The sequence below is a fragment of the Bos indicus x Bos taurus genome, chromosome 11 (genome assembly GCF_003369695.1).
Source record: "Bos indicus x Bos taurus breed Angus x Brahman F1 hybrid chromosome 11, Bos_hybrid_MaternalHap_v2.0, whole genome shotgun sequence".
In the NCBI taxonomy this organism is placed as follows: domain Eukaryota; kingdom Metazoa; phylum Chordata; class Mammalia; order Artiodactyla; family Bovidae; genus Bos; species Bos indicus x Bos taurus.
The window spans coordinates 99,707,979-99,727,354 of record NC_040086.1 but is presented as its reverse complement, the minus strand read 5'-3'; the positions used below and the strand labels follow the sequence as shown (position 1 = coordinate 99,727,354).

At 49.0% G+C, this 19,376-nt stretch overlaps 1 protein-coding gene across 1 annotated transcript in view; it reads right to left on the bottom strand.

Annotated features, from left to right (window-relative positions):
- HMCN2 (hemicentin 2) overlaps positions 1-19,376 on the bottom strand; it is a 176,913-nt gene that overhangs the window by 142,757 nt on the left and 14,780 nt on the right. The window contains exons 2-4 of the mRNA XM_027556578.1: positions 10,614-10,684; positions 8,836-8,994; positions 7,883-8,005 (exon numbers count right to left, since the gene is read on the bottom strand). Coding sequence (XP_027412379.1) covers positions 7,883-8,005; positions 8,836-8,994; positions 10,614-10,684 — 353 coding nt within the window. The remainder of the gene's footprint in view (positions 1-7,882; positions 8,006-8,835; positions 8,995-10,613; positions 10,685-19,376) is intronic.

The window sequence follows — 19,376 nt, the reverse complement described above, 5'->3', positions numbered from 1 at the left end:
ACCAAAACGCTCTTCTCTTTGCAGAAATTCCTGCCCCTTCCTTAGCAACCAACTCCTGGTTAGTTTCACACCCGTCACCTCTCTTGGCCTGGGAGCCCCATGTGGGCAGACACCCTCTGTCATGTCCCAGGCTCGGGAGCTGTGAAGGATAAGGGGTTCAGGGCATCTGCTCTCTGCGTGTGATGCAGCAGAGCACTCACCTTTTGAACAGGGTCCTCAAGCTCGCCTCACAAAGGCTCAACTCCACCCGCCCCCTACCCCAGCTCACATCGCCTCTTTAGCAATAGCTGAGCCACCCAGGTTCCAGTAAGAAAACCAAAAAAGAGGGAAGTGGGAACCTCTCCAGTTTTGAAGCACCTCTTTTCAAGCCAAGTTATGTCAAGAAGCATCTTGTGCAACCCTAAAACAGAATCAAAATGAAACATGAACTGACTGTACAACAAATTGATACCATAACCCTAGTATGAGGGAAAGGATTAGCTCCAAGTAAATCAGAAACCGAGGGATTTCACTGTACTTTCTCAGTGAGGGGCATCCTGAGGACAAAAAAGGAAAGTGCAAAGAAACCTTTATTTAGTAGTTAGCAGTTGGCAGAGGAGAAGGCAATGGCACCCTACTCCAGCACTCTTGCCTGGAAAATCCCATGGACAGAGGAGCTTGGTGGGCCTCAGTCCATGGGGTCGCTAAGAGTCGGACACGACTGAGCGACTTCACTTTCACTTTTCACTTTAATGCATTGGAGAAGGAAATGGCAACCCACTCCAGTGTTCTTGCCTGGAGAATCCCAGGGATGGGGGAGCCTGGTGGGCTGCCGTCTATGGGGTCACACAGAGTCGGACACAACTGAAGCGACTTAGCAGTAGCAGCAGCAGCAGCAGCAGCAGTTGGCAGAACTAGTTGTATTGTGATTGTGAAATTGTTTTATGTCTCCTGTGAAGAGGAACTAAAGAGCATATTGATGAAGGTGAAAGAGGAGAGTGAAAAACCTGGCTTAAAACTCAGTGTTCAAAAAACAAAGATCATGGAATCCAGTCCCATTACTTCATGGCAAATAGAAGGGGAAAAAGCGGAAGCAGTGACATTTCATTTTCTTGGGCTCCAAAATCACTGTGGATGGTGACTGCAGCCATGAAATTAAAAGACGCTTGCTCCTTGGAAGGGAAGCTATGACAAACCTAGACAGCATATTCAAAAGCAGAGATGTTACTTTGCCAACAAAGGTCCGTATAGTCAAAGCTATGGTTTTCTCAGTAGTCAGGTATGGATGTGAGAGTTGGACCATAAAGAAAGCTGAATGCTGAAGAACTGATGCTTTTGAATTGTGGTGCTGGAGAAGACTCTTGAGAGTCCCTTGGACTACAAAGAGATCAAACCAGTCAATCCTAAAGGAAATCAACCATGAATATTTATTGGAAGGACTGATTCTAAAGCTGAAGCTGTAATATTTTGGTCACCTGATGCAAAGAGCCAACTCACTGGAAAAGGCCCTGATGCTGGGAAAGACTGAGGGCAGGATGAGAAGGGGGTGACAGAGGATAAGATGGTTGGATGGCATCACCAACTCAATAGACATAAATTTGAGCCAACTCCAGGAGACAGTGAAGGACAGGGAAGGAAGCCTGGCGTGCTGCAGTCCATTGGGGTCACAAAGAGTCAGGTATGACTTAGCAACTGGACAACAACAATAACAATCAGAACTAGCCATATTGTGGTTGTGAAACCATTTTATGTCTCTTGTAGGATAAAGCAAGGAAGGAAATCTCAACCAAGATTTTTCTCTTACGGCCAAGAGACAGCTGCACGGATTTTCTTTAAATATAAATTTATTCCAAGTGAATTCAGAACCCAGTGGTTTCTAACTACTGTTTTCCACCAGAGTTCCTTGGAGAAATGGCTGATTTCGGGTCTGGGGCAGGCAATATACAAAGAAAGCTTAGGACTACTGGTAATTTCATAAAGCAAAGAAGGTCTCAAAGACTAATGGGGACAGAGAATTCCCTGGTGGTCCAGTGGTTAGGGCTCTGAGTTTTCACAGCCGAGAACACAGGTTCAATCCCTGGTCGGGGATCTAAGATCCTGCAAGCTATGTGGCAAGGCAAAAAAATAAGACTAATGGAGACATATCAGAAGGATATAGGAATTTGGGAGACTTTGAGCCTCCAAAAGAATAACAGCATAATCAATTAAACCACACTGAATTATACAATCAAAGGTTAGTCACTCAGTCCTGTCTGACCCTTTGTCACCCTGTGGACTATAGCCTGCCAGGCTCCTCTGTCCATGGAATTTTCCAGGCAAGAATACTGGTGTGGATAGCCATTCCCTTTTCCAGGGGATCTTCCCAACCCAGGGACCAAGCCTGGGTCTCCTGCGTTGCAGGCTTATTCTTTACCATCTGAGCCACTGGGGAAGCACCATGTAATCTAGATGCCACAAAAATACTCAAAAAATAAAATCAAAATTCAAAACAATAAAACCTCATTTGCCACCAATAAAAGCAAATTCTTAATTAAAGAGAAAGAAGTGTGATCCCTATTTTTTTAGTAGGAACCATGACTTCAGAGAAACCAAATCACCCCTTTGGAGAAGCAAAAGCTCTTCTTCATGGGAGAACGCCCATTAACAAATGTGGAAGGAATGATGCAACTAGGAAATCATCATTTTGCAACCTCCTAATTAAATAATTGTTTCAGGCAAGCATCTTCAGTGAATGCTAAAACCATGAGATGAAAAGCTCCTGGGGAATTAGAGCCCTAGAGTGACCCCACTGACCCCTTGGGTCAGAAAGGAAAAAACAAAGGCTTGCAATGCAGAGAGCTGGCTGTCACCACTTTAACCAACCAAACTGGTCATCAGTAACGGGGACAATCAGACATCATTTTCCTCCTGGTGTGATGTAATAGAAAACACACACAGAGCACCAAGGAAGACATACTCCTGCCACAAAGGTCAGCCTCCATCTGATTAGTCATTTAAAGCTAACTTCCAGGCTCGGACGGTAAAGAATCTGTCTGGAGTGCAGGAGACCCGGGTTCAATTCCTGGGTTAGGAAGATCTGGAGGAGAGAATGGCAAACCACTCCAGTATTCTTGCCTGGAGAATTCCATGGACAGAGGAGCCTGATGGGCTACAGTTCATGGGGTCGAAGAGAGTCGGATACGACTGAGTGACTAACACTTTCACTTCCAGTTTAGAGAGAGTAAAGGAACAAGTGGAGGAGAAACGAACAACTTAGTGACACCATAAGGAAACAATCAGACGAATCCAGAACACAGGACATTGTGTCATCAACGCCTGTCCAACAAGTCAGTGGCATGAAAAAAGGATGGATCCCCTCCAGATTTAAGGAAACTTAACAGACATCACAACCTCATAAAACGCACAGCCCTTGATTAAAACCTGATTTAACAGCTTGAGGACAAATAGAGAAATTTGAATATGGACTTGGCATCAGATGATACTTGCAAAGTACTGTTCGTTATATTAGGTGATACTATGGGTTATGCTGGAGTCTATTTTTTTAATTCCACACTGAATTATTTATGGATAAGGCGTCATGATTCAACAAAAAGTATAGAAAGAGAGAGACGTAGCAGCTGGAGCAAAAATGTGAATTGCTAAATCTAGATAGTACCTTTTTTTTTTTTTTTTACTTTTCAATATCTTTGACACTTCTCATAAAAAAATTTTAAGTAAAAATCGTCTAAAAGGAACGAGTATATCTTTACAAGTATGACTTTAAACTATACCTGAGCAACCATAGTGCTATCCTGTCGCTTGTCAGCTCTAATCAACTGGAAGTGACTTCTTGGAATGCCATTTGGAGAAATGAGAAGCCACATTCAGATTCAATTAGAAAAAGGCCTGTAATTGATTAGCAATGTTTGCCATGGATATGGAATTAGAAAGTGGTGTCTGGCATGCTACATATTGGTCATCCTTGCCCTAAATCACAGTCCTTCAGCTCTGCCTACCACATGCTCTTCCATGGAAGAGAAAGGGAACAGAAGGGAATTGGAAGAATTGCTCGAGATTTGGAAAATGACTACATTTTGATGAGACCGAGCTGAAACACATGTGCCTGGATTTTACAGCTAGATTTCAGTCATCACGGGACAAGAATCCTGTGTTCTGAAACTTTTCTGTTTTTATATTTGGAGCTACTTCATTCTTCTGTTTTTGCCTGACTTTCTAAATAATGTTTCTCTTAAAAAGATCCCACCTGTTTGGGTTAAGAAATGAGGACAAGGTTATTCGTCCATGCGGGGGTGGACGGGACATAGCAGCCAAGGCTAGAAAGGCGGACAGAAGCTGGCCAAGTGAGGCAGCTCCCCCACAGCAAAGCAACAGCTCTGTGACCGATGTCCCCTTCCCCCGGGGCCGGGCCTTGTCAGGGGTCAGGAGGAAATCATGACCGAGCAAAGCTGGCAGGAGGTGGTGGCAGCACCATTTGGCAATTACCCAGACGCGTCCCACACTCGCTACTGTGTTGCAACTGTCATGACAAGCTCTTTCTAGGATGTTTTGATGGAGAGAAGATGCCCAAGAGTTCAGGCTACTGAACCACGCAATGGAGAGAGGGCTGAGGTGGGCCAGAAGGCCAGCGACCCCATCAGGAGGCGGCCCACCCACAAGGGCTGCCCTGTAACACATCGCCACTCCGGAGCTGGGGGTGCAGACCCTCTGGCCCACAGCAAGGTCAGACCCCCGCAGGCCCAGGCCTGGGGGCAAAGCCTGCTGGACCTGGCAGTGGCTCCGGGGCTCAGAGAGGAATCTAGGGACACTCCTGAGCAGAGAGGCTTCATCAAGCAGGCTTAATGTTTATTTGCAAAGGTAATGACTTCCAGATGTCAGCAGGACCAGGGGGCCTGGGAGCCAGCAATGTGCTGGGGCTTGTCTCTCTGTCGCTGATGGGGAAGGAATGAGAGAATCTGGCGCTGCTACCCCAGCCAGATGGTTGCTGCTCAGCCCTTTACGGCAGATAAATCACCACCACCACCCCCCAACCAAGGCTCCCCCTGGACATCTGACAGCCAGAGAGGCTGAGGAAGCTGGGGCAGTGAGGCAGGGGCCAACGGGGCGGGGCGGGGGGGGTCACTGAATGGACCTCAAGAGCCAAGGATCAGAAAATTGAGGGCCTCTGCCAACTGGACATCACGGGGCACTGTCCCCAGACTCTACTTTCCTGAGAATCTTATCTCAAGAGAGCTCTTAATCTTGAGAGGGGCTCCCTGGACCCCTGGGAGTGTGTATTCTGCACTCGCTATCGAAGCACGGGGCTGGAGATCCCGTGGCCATCACTAACTCTCACTCAGGGCTCCCTCCGAAGTGTGGGTCTTCCTCCCACCCTTGCCACCATCTCTCCAGGCAAGGGCCCTCATGACCCAACTGTGAACATGAGGAAACGGAGGCCCAGAGAGGTTAAGTGCCATGCTCAAGGTCACGCAGCAGACAAGTGGCAGAGCTAGGGTGGGGTCTGAAGCCAGATGTGACCCGGGGAAGGATCCAGGACAGGGTCACCTTCAGGACCTGTGTCTCCTCACCTGTTAATTCCACCTTCCCCCCTTCCCACTGTCTGAGGGATCAGTTCACCTTTCCCCTGGTTAATGCCCACCCCCACTGGCCATCGAAGGATGGCCAAAGCTCCAAAAGACGCCTGCCAGGGGGGAAAGGATCTTCACCTTTCTCTCGTCACTCCAGAATCTCAAAGGCAGAGGAAGTTAAATGCCTGAAAGCGTGAGATCTAAGCTTGATGGATGATCTCTCGGCGCCCCACACCTAAAGCTGCCCTGGCATGAAGTGGGTGCTCAATAAACAAAGAGACGAGTGAGTGCAAAATGTGCCACTCCTGGCACACTGGACATGCTCTGAAAAGGTCAAAGGACAAACAGGCAGGGTCTGGGCACTGTGGGAGCTTCTAGCCAAGCAAAGGCACCGTTCCCTCTCTCCTGGGGGTGGAGGTTGGTGGTGACCATTGCCAAATGTCTGGGGACATCTGGAAGGGGCCAGGTACAAGGCAAGAAGCTGACAAATGATGGCGCTCTTTCCAGGGAGGGGAGGGACCCAGGCCCCTACCCAGGAGCAACCAGTCCTGGCCATTGGAGATCCCAGTACATCAGACATGTGCTGCCCAGCCAGGCTCCCACAGCAGAAGGCTGGCACCAAGGCCAGGAGCCAGGGGCTCGCCCCAGGTTCCATGCCCTGAGTGAGAGACTTGGAGAGTTCAGCCCCACACCTGAGCAAGCCGTCCTCCACCAACTCATCTGCTGCCTGGAGTCTGACTTGCCACTGGCAGGAACCCAGTTCCCGAGCAACTGCCCAGATAAGATGCACCCCCAAAACAAGGACCAAGCCATCACTCCACTCTGAAACGCTTCCCACCTTCACTTGGGCGGCTTGGTGCCAGAGCAGACTGACATGCCAAAAGAAATAAATCCTGGCGTGTCGCAAAGAACCATAAACGCCATCTGTCAACAGGGAGCGAAGGCGCTAACCTAAACACGGCCCTGGAGACGTAAATACACGACACATGCACTGGCTGGAAGCCGCGCCGCGGCAGCCTCAGAGACGCTGTTCCTCCCATTCTCCTCTTCCTCCAGCCCGAGGGACCCCACGTCATCGACTCACCAGGTGTCTGTGTCCATCCACTGACCAAGCACCTGCTCCATGCTGGAGGCTGCGCCAGGTGCTGGGGACACAGTCGTAAATGGGACCTTAAGGGCCCTGCCCTCGGGGATCTCACAGCCTAACGGCATTAAATAATCCCACAGTTGTAAAATTATGATTCTATAAAGCCCCCCAGGGAGCTTTGAGGGGGTATTAAAGGAGAATTAATCTTGACAAAAATCAAGGAAGGCGTGATTCCGCTCAGACTGGAAAGATGAGGAGCCTGGGGAGGAGGAGCTGGAAAAACAAACCGCACAAGCGAAGGCCCTGAGGTAGAAAAGACACAGGGCATTGAAAGAGCAGAGAGGCAGCAGCAGGCAAGGGGGAGAATGAAGGCGGTGGGCTGGGAGAGGCAGAACTCAGACCAGCGTCGGGACCCTCCCTGGGAGATACCGGGGAGGGACCTATTGGTCTGATTTGTCTTAGAGGATCTGGTGGGATGTAGGAGCTGGCTCACACAGGCTCAAGATGGCAGATTGCAAGCATCACTTCCCATACTCTATGGCTTTAGGACAGCAGCTTGAAACCAGCCCAAGTAGGAGCATTTACCCCAGGGAAATGAGCATTCTTGTTCCTTCCAGAGAGAGATGGTCATGAAACATTTACCAGCATGCCACTGGAAGGATGCCTCTAGCTCCTAGGGAGGAATGGACGTGCGGGGCAGCGGGAGAGATGGGAGAGATATGAGCAACTGATGGAGCCTGGAAGGGAGGAGGGGCACCTGCTCCAAGACCGAGACCAGAACACAAACACCTGGTCAGCTGGGCCATCGGCGGCCCTGCATGTCGGGCCGCAGTGTCAAGCAAGCCCCTCCCTGCCAAGTCCCCAAGCATGGCTTGCTGTCCCAGCAACACTGCCTGAATCTGACGGCCCTGGTGATCCTCCAGCTACCCCTGGGCTCCTCGACTCTGGGGAGAAGCTCCCCTTAACATCCCTACTCTGCCGAGCTTTGCTAGATCCATCCTGCTAGCCTGGACTTGCTGGGGATCCCGAGTTTAAAACCCAGGCTATTCCTTCAGGCCCCAGGCTTTTTTACTGGCAAAACTAAGGAACCTGCAGCACCTACTTTGGGGGTGATTGAGAGGGTTCTACAAGACGGTGTCAAAAAGCCCTGAGCACCAGGCCTCCTGCTGTGAGGCGAGCACTCAGCACTGGTCCTGGAAGCCAGCCGATGGACAGAGCCGCCCAGGGATGCAGCATGTCAGGGCAGACTCACCTCGGTCACCTGCTGCTTGTCCAGGTGGAACACCTGCCCGGAGCTGGTGGCAGCGATCTCCTCGTAGGCCAGGTAGCCAGGGTGGGTGCGGTCACCACAGTCCCCTGTCAGCACAAAGACCACCTAGAAGACAGACGGGCAGCCTGGCTCACGGCGTCCTCAGCCCCTTCAGGTATGAATGGAGTGGGGAGGGGGAGGCCAGACCAGGAGGGAGTGACCCGGAGGAAGCCCTGTCATCTCTCTGGGCTCGGGTGATACACCTGTGAAATGGGAATGATGAGAGTTCCCGCCCCGTGGGGGTCAGGACCGATGCAGGTCACGTGTCTGTCACAGGGCCAGGAAAACAGTAGAAGCCATTATGAAATCTACAAGGGAAGGAGTGAAATTGACTCTGCTCCAAGTGGCCCCCGGATGCCGCAGAGCTAGAAGAACCGTGGAGAACCCACATTTCTTCTAGATGAGAAGACAGAGGAGTTCTCCCGTCTAGAGAGGAGTCCCAGCTCTTGAGGTCTTCCCCAGGGATTCCTCCCTGCAACCCCCACTCCCTCACACCGCCTCCCCCACCACTCGCTGTGACAGCCAGGAGCCAAAGCCCCAACTCATCTTCCAGACCCTGAGACAATGGGTGAAGAATGACATGACGGGGAGCAGAGGCGACGCCAGGAGGAAGATGGATTGCCCAGCCTCCGACGGGGCGTGAAGAGAGCGGAGGAGTGGTGTGGTCTGTATCAAAAGCGGGCCCCCCCAGGGAGGCGTGGGCCTGGAGGGCGAGGCCAGAGCCTGAGAACACACTTGGACTTCGCAGCCCAGCTCCACCAGTGGGCTGGCCGGTGCAGCTGGCCGGCACTGGAACCCAAGCTGTGCAGGAGAAGCCCCAGTTCCACTCTCCCAGCGGGGGCTTGGGGCTGCCCTTGGAGACCCCAGCAGCCCCCGAGCCCCTGCCGGTAGCTCACCTGTGGCTGTTTAAGCTGCAGGAGCCTCAGCACCTCGTCCTTTTTGTGGTAGTCCTTGGCGCGGGCGTCCGAGAAGACGTAGATGAAGGAGCCGGGGTTGGCCACCTCCACGGCAGCCTTGATGGCCCCCAAGCTCATCTCTGGGCAGTCCCCGCCTCCCTGCAGGACAGGGCAGGTCAGCAGCTGCTGCCCACCTCCTCCACATGGGGCCCACCCTGGGAGGTGGGAGGGGGGCATCCCCTTCAGTGGCTTCTGTCCCGCCTGTCCAGGGGTCAGGCCTGGCCCGAGCCACTCGCTTCCCTGAGACACACCTGCGCCATCTATCTTTCATTCATTCACTCATTCATTCCTTCATTCACTCACTCATGCCCAAGGGACATGGTCCCTCCCTCCCATGGAGTCTGGCTGGGAGGCAGACTTTACATTAATAAACATGACACAGTTATTTAATTACCATGGTGATGAGTGCTACAAGTTGGGGGAGAAGGATGGAGCCACGGAAGCATCTAACAGGTACGCCAAAGAAGGCATGAGTGAGCCAAGGTTTGGAGGCCAGAGGGGTAGAGGGGTCTCCAGGGAAGGAGAGGGGAGGGGTGGGCAGAGGAGAACATTCAAAGCCGCCTTGTCAAGCCTTCTCTTTAACCTGCCCTGGTGCATGCCTGCATGCTCAGTCACTCAGTCATGTCCAACTCTTTGCAACTCCATGGACTGTAACCCGCCAGGCTTCTCTGTCCATGGGATTTCCCAGGCAAGAATACTGGATTGGATTGCCATTTCCTTCTCCAAGGGATCTTCCTGACCCAGGGATCAGACCCAGGGATTGAACCCAAGTCTCTTAATTGATGGGTTCTTTATCACTGAGCCGAGAAGTGATATCACTTGGAAAAGCAAACACACCTTGGAGTCAATCTCAAAAAAGCACACGGCCCTCCCTCCCCGCTCACCAGCCAGGGGCTTTCTGCCTCCCCGGGTTTGCACACCCAGCACCAGAATCAGGATGTGCACAGGGTGACCTCAGTAAATGCTTCTCCCCTTGGTTCACTCATTCATTCTGTGTGCTGGGCCCTGGGGGACTTGGCAGTGAGCTAGACACATCAGAGAACACCCTGCGTTCAGGAAGCTGGCAGGGTTGAGAGAGGCTGAACCAGGGTGTTCAGTGTGGCCAAAAAACCCAGGTGGCATGGGATGTCTGACCCCGTCTTGGGCTGGGTTTGGGGGGATCTGAATTGACCTCTCTTGCACCTTTCCTGGGGCTTCCCAGGCAGTGCTAGTGGTAAAGAACTCACCTGCCAATGCAGGAGACATAAGAGACACAGGTTCGATCCCTGGGTCTGGAAGATGCCCTGGAGGAGGGCATGGCAACCCACTCCAGTATTCTTGCCTGGAGAATCCCATGGACAGGGGAGCCTGGTGGGCTACAGTCCATGGGGTCACAAAGAGTAGGACACAACTGAGTGACTTAGCACGCAAACATCTTCCCTTAGCTGTCACATACCTCCTCCCTCCACCCCTGCATCCATGCAGTCAATAATAAGACCTACTATGTGCCAGGCACAGGGACTCCTGTAGGTACTTGGTTCACTGAATAAAGGAAGAAACCCCAGGCAGTACGGAATCTCCAGGACCTCCAAGCTGAGGGGGAGTCCCAGGCAGAGTTGGGTGGAAGGTCATTATAGGAAGCACCATCTTGGCCCCGAGGTGTGGCAATAACCTGGGCCTCTGGCATGGACTGGGATGAAGGGCACAGGGGGCCAGCAGCCAGGGGCAGGGCAGCCCACCTGCACGTAGAGTTCTCTCAGCTCCCTCTGAAACACCGCTGGGTCCGATGTGAGGGTCACCGGGCCAATATCTGTAGGGAAGACAGAGAGGACCAGATGGGCTTGACCCCCAGATGCACAACCTCCGTGGACTGGGCAGGAACTGAGAGGAACCGAGGCCTGGACCTCAGAGATCCCCACAGAGTGGGGAGGGGTGAGGGAGCAGCTGCCAGGATCAGATCTGGAAGAAAATATTCGCAAATGAAGCAATTGACAAGGGCTTCATCTCTGAAACACACACATAGTTCTTGCAGCTTAACATCAAAAAAGCAAACAACCCAATCAAAAAGTAGGCAGAAGACCTAGACAGACATCTCTCTAAAGAAGACGTAGGGATGGCTAAGAGGGTCAACAGGAAAAGATGCTCAACATCACTAATTATTAGAGAAATGCAAACCAAAATGACAGTGAGGTACCACCTCACATTGGTCAGGTTGGCCATCAACAAAAAGTCTACAAATCTACAAACAAAATCTACAACAACCAAAAAAAGACAACCAACGGTGGAGGGGGCATGGAGGAAAGGGAACGCTCCTACACTGTTGATGGGAATGTAAAGTGATACAGCCACTATGGAGAACAGTCTGGGTGTTTCTAAAAAACTGAAAGTAGGACTAACACATGACCCAGCAATCCCACTCCTGGGCAAACCCTTGGAAAAAAATAGAATTCCAAAAGATACATGCACCCCAGTGTTTATTGCAACACTATTTACAGAAGCCAGGACATGGAAGCAAGCTAAACGTCCATCAACAGAGGAATGGATAAAGAAGATGTGGTGCATATATATAATGGAATATCAGCCATAAAAAGAAATGAAATTGTGCCATTTGCAGAGACAGATTCCCTGGTAGCTCAGCAGTAAAGAATCCGCCTGCAATGCTGGAGACACGGGGAGACTCGGGTTCAGTCCCTGGGTTGGGAAGATCCCTGGGAGAAGGAAATGGCAACCCACTCCAGTATTCTTGCCAGGAGAATCCCATGGACAGAGGAGCCTGGTGGGCTACATCATATAGGGTTACAAAGAGTCAGACACAATTGAAGTGACTTAGCAGTCATGCAGGCAGAAACCAACATGACATTTTAAAACAACTATACTCTGATTAAAAATTAAAAAAAAAAAAGAATTGGACTCAAATATTCATAACAGCTGTATTCACAATAGCCCAGCACTGGAGACAAGCCAGCTGTTCATCAACTGGTGAATGAATAAACAAACTGCGGTACATTCATGTAATCAAATACCACTCAGCCAGAAAACAGAACAAGCTACCAATACAGGCAACCAGATGGATGAGTCTCACAGATACAGCACTGCACGAAAGAAGACAGCCACAGGAGAGTGCCTACTATATGGTTTCATTTATAGAAAGCTCTGGAACTGGCAGAATTAATCAAAGCTGAAATAAGCCAGATCAGGGCTTGTCTAGGGGATAGGGAGATCAAAAGAACTGTCGGGGAAGGCAGAAGTGTTCTATATTGTGATGGGAATGTGGGTTTCCCGGTTGTCAAAAGTGTAAAGCAAAGATTTGCAGTACTTCAATGGTTGTAAATTTTACCTCATTAAAAAAAAAAGAACCATAAAAAGTGACCGTTGTGGAGGGGTGGAGTGGAGTGGGGAAGGAGCTGCAGAGGAAACAAGAATGGCTGGTTTTCAGGGTATTTGGTGATGCTGGGGGATGGAGATATATCCATGTGTGTGTGCTTCATCGTGGCAGACTCTTCGTGGCCCCATGGACTGTAGCCCTCCAGGCTCCTCAGTCCATGAAATTTTCCAGGCAAGAATACTAGAGTGGGTTGCCATTTTCTTTTCCAGGGGATCTTCCCAACCCAGGGATCGAGCCCACATCTCCTGTGTCTCCTGCACTGAAGGTGGGTTCTTTACCGCTGAGCCACATGAGATACAGGGATTCATTACACTATTCTGCTTACTTTGTATATACTTGAAATTTTCCCTAATAAAGTCTTTTATTAAAGAGAAGTCGCTGAAAGCCACAGCTAACATGAGACAAGGCGACCAGTGCACAGAGAACAGAGACAGAATTCCAACTCAGCATGTGGACATGTGCATAGTGGGGGGTTTGCAAGGTGATCTGGACATCTGATTTCTTTAGGAAATAGTTCGTCTGAGTTCTTGGTGAATTCTAGTAACGGGCTACTTTTAGCTCAAGAATTCTAAATTCCAATCACTCCTGTACTTGGCAACTCGTCAACCGGCCTTAGTTCTTAGAAAACGAAGCACATGGAATCATCCGGTATTCATCCACAATTATCAAGGAAGAGTCTGGACACCAGCTTTTCTTCTGCAACCACAAGTCTGATCTCTGTATCTGGGAGTCTGTTGCTGTTTCATAGATATATGTTCATTTGTGTTGTATTTTAGATTCCACATGTAAGTGATTTCACATGGTATTTGTCTGACTTTCTTCACTTAGTATGACAATCTCTTAGGTCCGTCCATGTTGCTGCAAATGACATGACTTCATTCTTTTTATGGCTGGCTAAATATATATATATATTATTTGGCTGAATATGTATATTTGGCTGCATATATATATATTTATACCACACTTCTGCCCCATGGCCCCTGCCTCTCTGCTGTATATTTACTCACCGTGTCCAACACCTCCTTCTGCGTCTGCTCTGGTCTTTACCAAGTCTTCTCCTCCGCCTCCCTCCTTCTGAACTCTGCAGTGACTAATTCAGCCAAAACCTTGGCCTTTGACCTCAGACGGGCTTCTCTGCTAGCTCAGCGGGTAAAAAAAATCGCCTGCAATGCAGGAGACCCCGGTTCGATTCATGGGTCGGGAAGATCCCCTGGAGAAGGGATAAGCTACCCACTCCAGTATTCTTGGGCTTCCCTTGTGGCTCAGCTGGTAAAGAATCTGCCTGCAATTTGGGAGACCGGGTTCCATCCCTGGGTTGGGAAGATTCCCCTGGAGAAGGGAAAGCCTACCCACTCCAGTGTTCTGGGCCTAGAGAATTCCATGGACTGTACAGCCCAGGGGGTCGCAAAGTCAGACATGACTGAGTGACTTTCACTTGACCTCAGACAGATCTGATTGGAATTTTGGCTCCACCCTTCTCCTACCATAGTGCTTCTCAGAGCTTACTACATGGTTCCAAGCCTCAGTTTCCCCATCTGTAAAACGAGGTGTTTCTCCTCGCTGAGAACCAAGATTGTGAGAATCCAGTGAAGCCAGGCAGGGAAGCACCATGCTTGGCTCAGAACCAAAAGCTCAGCAACTGGGAGTTGGCCCTGATGAGCTGAACATACGATTCTTTGATCTTCCTTTTCTTTTCTTTAAATTTTATTGATGTATAGTTGATTGACAATGTTGTGTTAATTTCTGCTGAACAGCAAAGTGACTCAGTTACACATATGTATTCTTTTTCATATTCTTTCCCATTATGGTTTATCAAGCACTTGGTGCGCTTAGTCGCTCAGTCGTGTCCGACTCTTTGCAACCCCATCAACTACAGCCTGCCAGGCTCCTCTGTCCATGGGGATTCTTCAGGCAAGCACACTGGAGTGGGTTACCATGCCTTCTTCTAGGGGATCTTCCCAACCTGGGGTTTATCATAGGATATTAAACACAGCTATCTGTGCTATACAGTAGGACCTTGTTGCTTATCCAGGGATTCTCCTGGTGGCTCAGACGGTAAAGAATCTGCCTGCAGTGCAGGAGATCCAGCTTCAATCCCTGGATTGGGAAGATCTCCTGGAGAAGGAAATGGCTATCCACTCCAGTATTCTTGCCTGGAGAATCCCATGGACAGAGGAGCTTAGCGGGCTACAGTCCATGGGGTCATAAAGAGCTGGACACAACTGAGCAACTAACACTTTCACTTTCATATATTCATTTAAAAATACATGACATTAACGATACTGACATTTCCTAAGCACTTATTATGTATCAGCCCATGTGCTGAGATGTTGCCTGTATATTATTAGCTCACTGAATCCTCCCTCACACCCGGCAAAGCCAACTCTTACCTACATATTACAGAGGAGAAATGAAAGCCCAGAGAAGCTAAGTAACTTGCCCAAAGACAGAAAACCAGTAAGCAACAGAACTAGAATGTTAATTTTGTCATTGGTGTTCAATCACTAAGTCATGTCCAACTCTTTGTGACGCCATGGACTGCAGCACACCAGGCTTCCCTGTCCTTCACTATCTCTAGGAGTTTGCTCAAATTCATGTCCATTGAGTCAGTGAGGCTGTCTAACCATCTCATCTTCTGTCGCCCCCTTATCCTTTAGCCTTCACTCTTTCCCAGCATCAAGGTCTTTTCCAATGAATTGACTGTTCCCATGAGGTTGCCAAAGTATTGGAGCTTCAGCTTCAGCATCAGTCCTTCCAGTGAATATTCAGAGTTGATTTCCTTCAGGATTGAATATTAGCTTGCTGCTGCTGCTGCTGCTAAGTCACTTCAGTCATGTCTGACTCTGTGCAACCCCATAGATGGCAGCCCACCAGACTCCCCTGTCCCTGGGATTCTCCAGGCAAGAACACTGGAGTGGGTTGCCATTTCCTTCTCCAATGCATGAAAGTGAAAAGTGAAAGTGAAGTCGCTCAGTTGTGTCCGACTCTTATCGACTCCATGAACTGCAGCCCACCAGGCTCCTCTGTCCATGGGATTTTCCAGGCAAGAGTGCTGGGGTGGGATGCCATTGCCTTCTCCAGAATATTTGCTTAGGCCTGTACAACTCCATAATCTGAGCTCTTGACAACTGCTTCCTATGGAAATGTACATAGAAATTCCTGACACGCAGAAAAAGAAGGGAATTCTACCAACCAGAAAGCATTACTCTTATTTTTACACGTAACTTTCAAAATGTTCACGCATATTTGTAAATCTTATACAAATGTGTACTACTTATAGCAGAAGTCTGTTTATGTATAAATAACATACTCTTTTTAACTTGATTCCTTTCAGTGAACAACATATTGTAAGCATCTCTCCAGAAAGTAAAATACACCCACCCTTCAAAATCATTTTTAATGGCTACAAACTATTTCCTTTGGACTTGGTAGACTTGCCCATGTTGTTATGTTTCCCATTTTCATAATGAACAACATTATTAAGAACATCTTTGTCTGCATCACATTTAAGTGGTAGTTCCATCGTTTCCTTGGAATACACTCCCATAAGCAGACTTGCTAGGCCAAAGGGAAGGGCGTTTGTAAAGACTCTGAATACAAATTCACTAACCCCATCACTGTCCTCCTTATCCCCAGACATTCCTGCCTCTGATCCATCTATTGTCAAGGCCAGAGGAGCCACCTTCATGGCCAGTTTTGCTCATATCATCCTTGTTCAGGAATCATTGGCAACTGCTCCTTGCCTGGAAACCAAGAGAAGCCTCTGCAGTGCCCAGTTCTTTTTTCAAAACCTGATATATATAGTCTTATTTTATTTGGCTGTACCAGGTCTTAGTTGCAGGACAGGATTTCAGTTGCTACATGGCTGTAGTTCCTCGACCAGGGATCAAACCTGGCCCCCTGCATTGGGAGCACCGAGTCTTAACCATTGGACCGCCAGGGAAGTCCTAGTGCCTGGTTCTGAATCTGGGAGGCCCTGCCCCCTCCATCACAATCTATCAGAGGGAATCTCTCAGGCTCCCTGACAGTTCCCAAGGCTGGATCAGTGCTAGGCTGATCACATTGCCTCCCATTCACAGCAACACGAGAAACAGGGTTATCGTAAGTGTGCTCCAGTTGGAAGGACTGCCCTTTCTTCTGCGGTCCATTATTTCCTTCTTGGGGAGCTAAGGGTCGCTCTTTCTTCCATGGAAGGATCAATTCAGTTCAGTCACTCAGTCGTGTCTGATTCTTTGCAACCCCATGAACTGTAGCACGCCAGGCTTCCCTGTCCATCACCAACTCCCGGAGTTTACTCAAACTCATGTCCATTGAGTCAGTGATGCCATCCAACCATCTCACCCTCTGTCGTTCCCTTCTCCTCCTGCCCTCAATCTTGTCCAGCACTGGGGTCTTTTCCGGTGAGTCAGTTCTTCACAATAGGTGGCCAAAGTACTGAAGTTTCTTGGAAGGATAATAGTAGTCAAAGGGAGTTGATCCTCTCCATGGTTCTACTTGTCAAGTTAAAATGTAGGTCATCAGCTTCCTCTGGGATTTCCCCTCATTTTTCTTTTTTTTTTTTCAGTTTTTTTTTTTTTTTAAAACAACTTTACTGGGTGGAGAAAACCAAAATGGGCAGCCCTGTAGTGGAAGTTGGGGAGAATGCCAGACCTACAGTCTAAAGTCTGACTTTCCATCAAGGCTGTTCTGAGATATTCTGTACTGAGAGGAAAGAAGATTCTTTGGGGAACTGCCCAATCCCAACTCCCCCACACCCCTCAGCAACATTCCCCAACAGGAACCACCTCATCTAACCTCTGGGTGTCTCAGCCAGGGATTGTATGGCAAACACAAGACACAGGAAATTTCAGGAGCCCTGGAGGACCCCCTGGGCTGGAGATCCCTGGAAAGGACTTTACAGACTCTGTGTTAGTTTTCTGTTATTGCCATAGCAAATGACTACAAACTCAGTGTCTTGAAACAGCACACATTCATTTCTGGAGGTCAGGAGTCCTAACATCAAGGTGCTGGCAGGGCTGTGTTCCTTCCTGAGCCTCTAGGGGAGAATCTGTTCCCTTGTCTTCTCCAGCTTTTGGAAGCTTCCTGCATTCCCTGGATCATGGTCTTTGCCCTCCATCTTCAAAGCCAGTAATGTAGCATCTTAAAATAGCTTCCTCTCCATCTGCTCTGTCATCACATCTCCTTCACTTATTCTGATTCTCCTGCCTCCCTCTTAGAAGGACCCTTGTGATTACAACGGGCCCGGCTACACAATCCAGGGTCATCTCCCCATCTCAGGGTTCCTAACTTAGCCACTTCTACAAAGTCCCTTTTGCCATGACAAGGAATAGATGTACAAGCTCTGTGGGTATCTAGGGGGCATTACCTGGCCTACCTCAACCTCCACCATCCTGTCTCCTTCAAGAATGGGCTTGGACCCCTATGTTCATAGCAGGACTATTCACAACGGCCAAGATACAGGAACAACCTAAATGCCCACTGATGGAGGAGTAGAGAAGGAAAATGTGGTCTATATACACAGTGGAATACTACTCAGCCATAAAGAAGAATGAAATCACACCATTTGCAGCAACATGGATGGACATACAGATGATCATACTAAGTGAAGTAAGTCAGAAAGAGAAAGACAAACACCATATATCACTCATGCGTAGAACCTACAATGTGACACAAGTGAGCTCACCTGTGAAACAGGAGCAGACTCACAGACACAGCACGGACTTGTGGGAGGGGAGGGCTGCAGGACAGAGCGCTGGATTGGAAGTTTGGGATCAGCAAATGCAAACTATTATACATAGGATGGATAAGCAACAGGTCTACCGTATGGCACAGGGAACGATATTCAATATCCTGTGATAAACCATAATGGAAAAGAATATATCATGTGTATAACTGAATTGCTTTGCTGTACAGCAGAACTTCACATCATAAAGCAACCATACTTCAATAAAATTAATTTTTTCAAAAGAAATGGGCTTGGGGAAAAATGATTTGACGACCAACCTATGTGCCAAACATAACAATGTTGAGGATGAAGAGATCTGAAGATCCCCAGCTTTAAAAAGACAGTGAAACTGAGGCCAGAGAGGGGAAAGGAGTCCTTCAAGGTCAGGTGGAAAGATCTGGCAGAAGAACTGATTGACTACATCATGCCAACAGTGATCCCTTCTCTTGTTCATCATTGTAGACCTCCTGCCAACTTTGGTGCCTGGCACATGGTGAGTGCTTAAGAAATACTGTCCAAATGAGTTCATGAATAATCTTTATTTACTCATAACAAATCCTGTTAGAGTATACTGTTTGAGCAGCCTCAAGTCAGGACTGAAGTTTCATTTATCTTTCTATCCTACGCCCAGCACAATGCCAGCCATACAGTCAACACTCAGCAATTATTTGCTGGATGTGAAGCCTGTCTGATCCCCAGGCCCTCCATCACAGTATGCCGCTCGCTGCCCACCATTCAGAGAAACAGATCCAAAACGAGGCAGGAAACCAAAGGTGGTTATTCAGGGCATGCAGGGGAGTTGGCCGTATTAAGGGAGAGCTGGCCAGATGGACAAAAGTGTGTATCATTCCTCTTGAGGTAGAGGACAGGGCATTTTAAAAGCTCTGCCCCAAGTTCTGAACAAAGAAGGCCCTCAGGGGAGAGCACACTTGCATACACAGACACACTGATGCACAAAACTAGTCTGATTTCCTCCTTGCACTGAACAGATAATCCCCAAGCCACCTCCACGCTCTGACTGTTACTAACCAGTCCCATCATTCCAGGGCTGGACCAGCTATCAAGATGCCCAGACAGGAATGGGGACATGAAGGTCTTCTTTCCACCTGTCCTCCTTGCTGTCTGATTGTCCTCCCGCCCACCCATCCATCTACAGCTCCAGGCTGTGAGACAGAGATGGATGCCTTCTTGTCTTTCTTTGATGCTGGTCCACGGCTTTATTTTTCATTCCTGACACTTGCCGCAACATCATCACTCACCATCCCTAAGCTTCCAGGACACGGTGCTTTCAGCAGGGTGGTCATTTCAAGACCTGCCTTTCAGCAGGATAGAGTGAGGTACGAGGACAGGGCAGGATACCTGGCATGTCTCCATGTGAGTTTGCCCACTGGG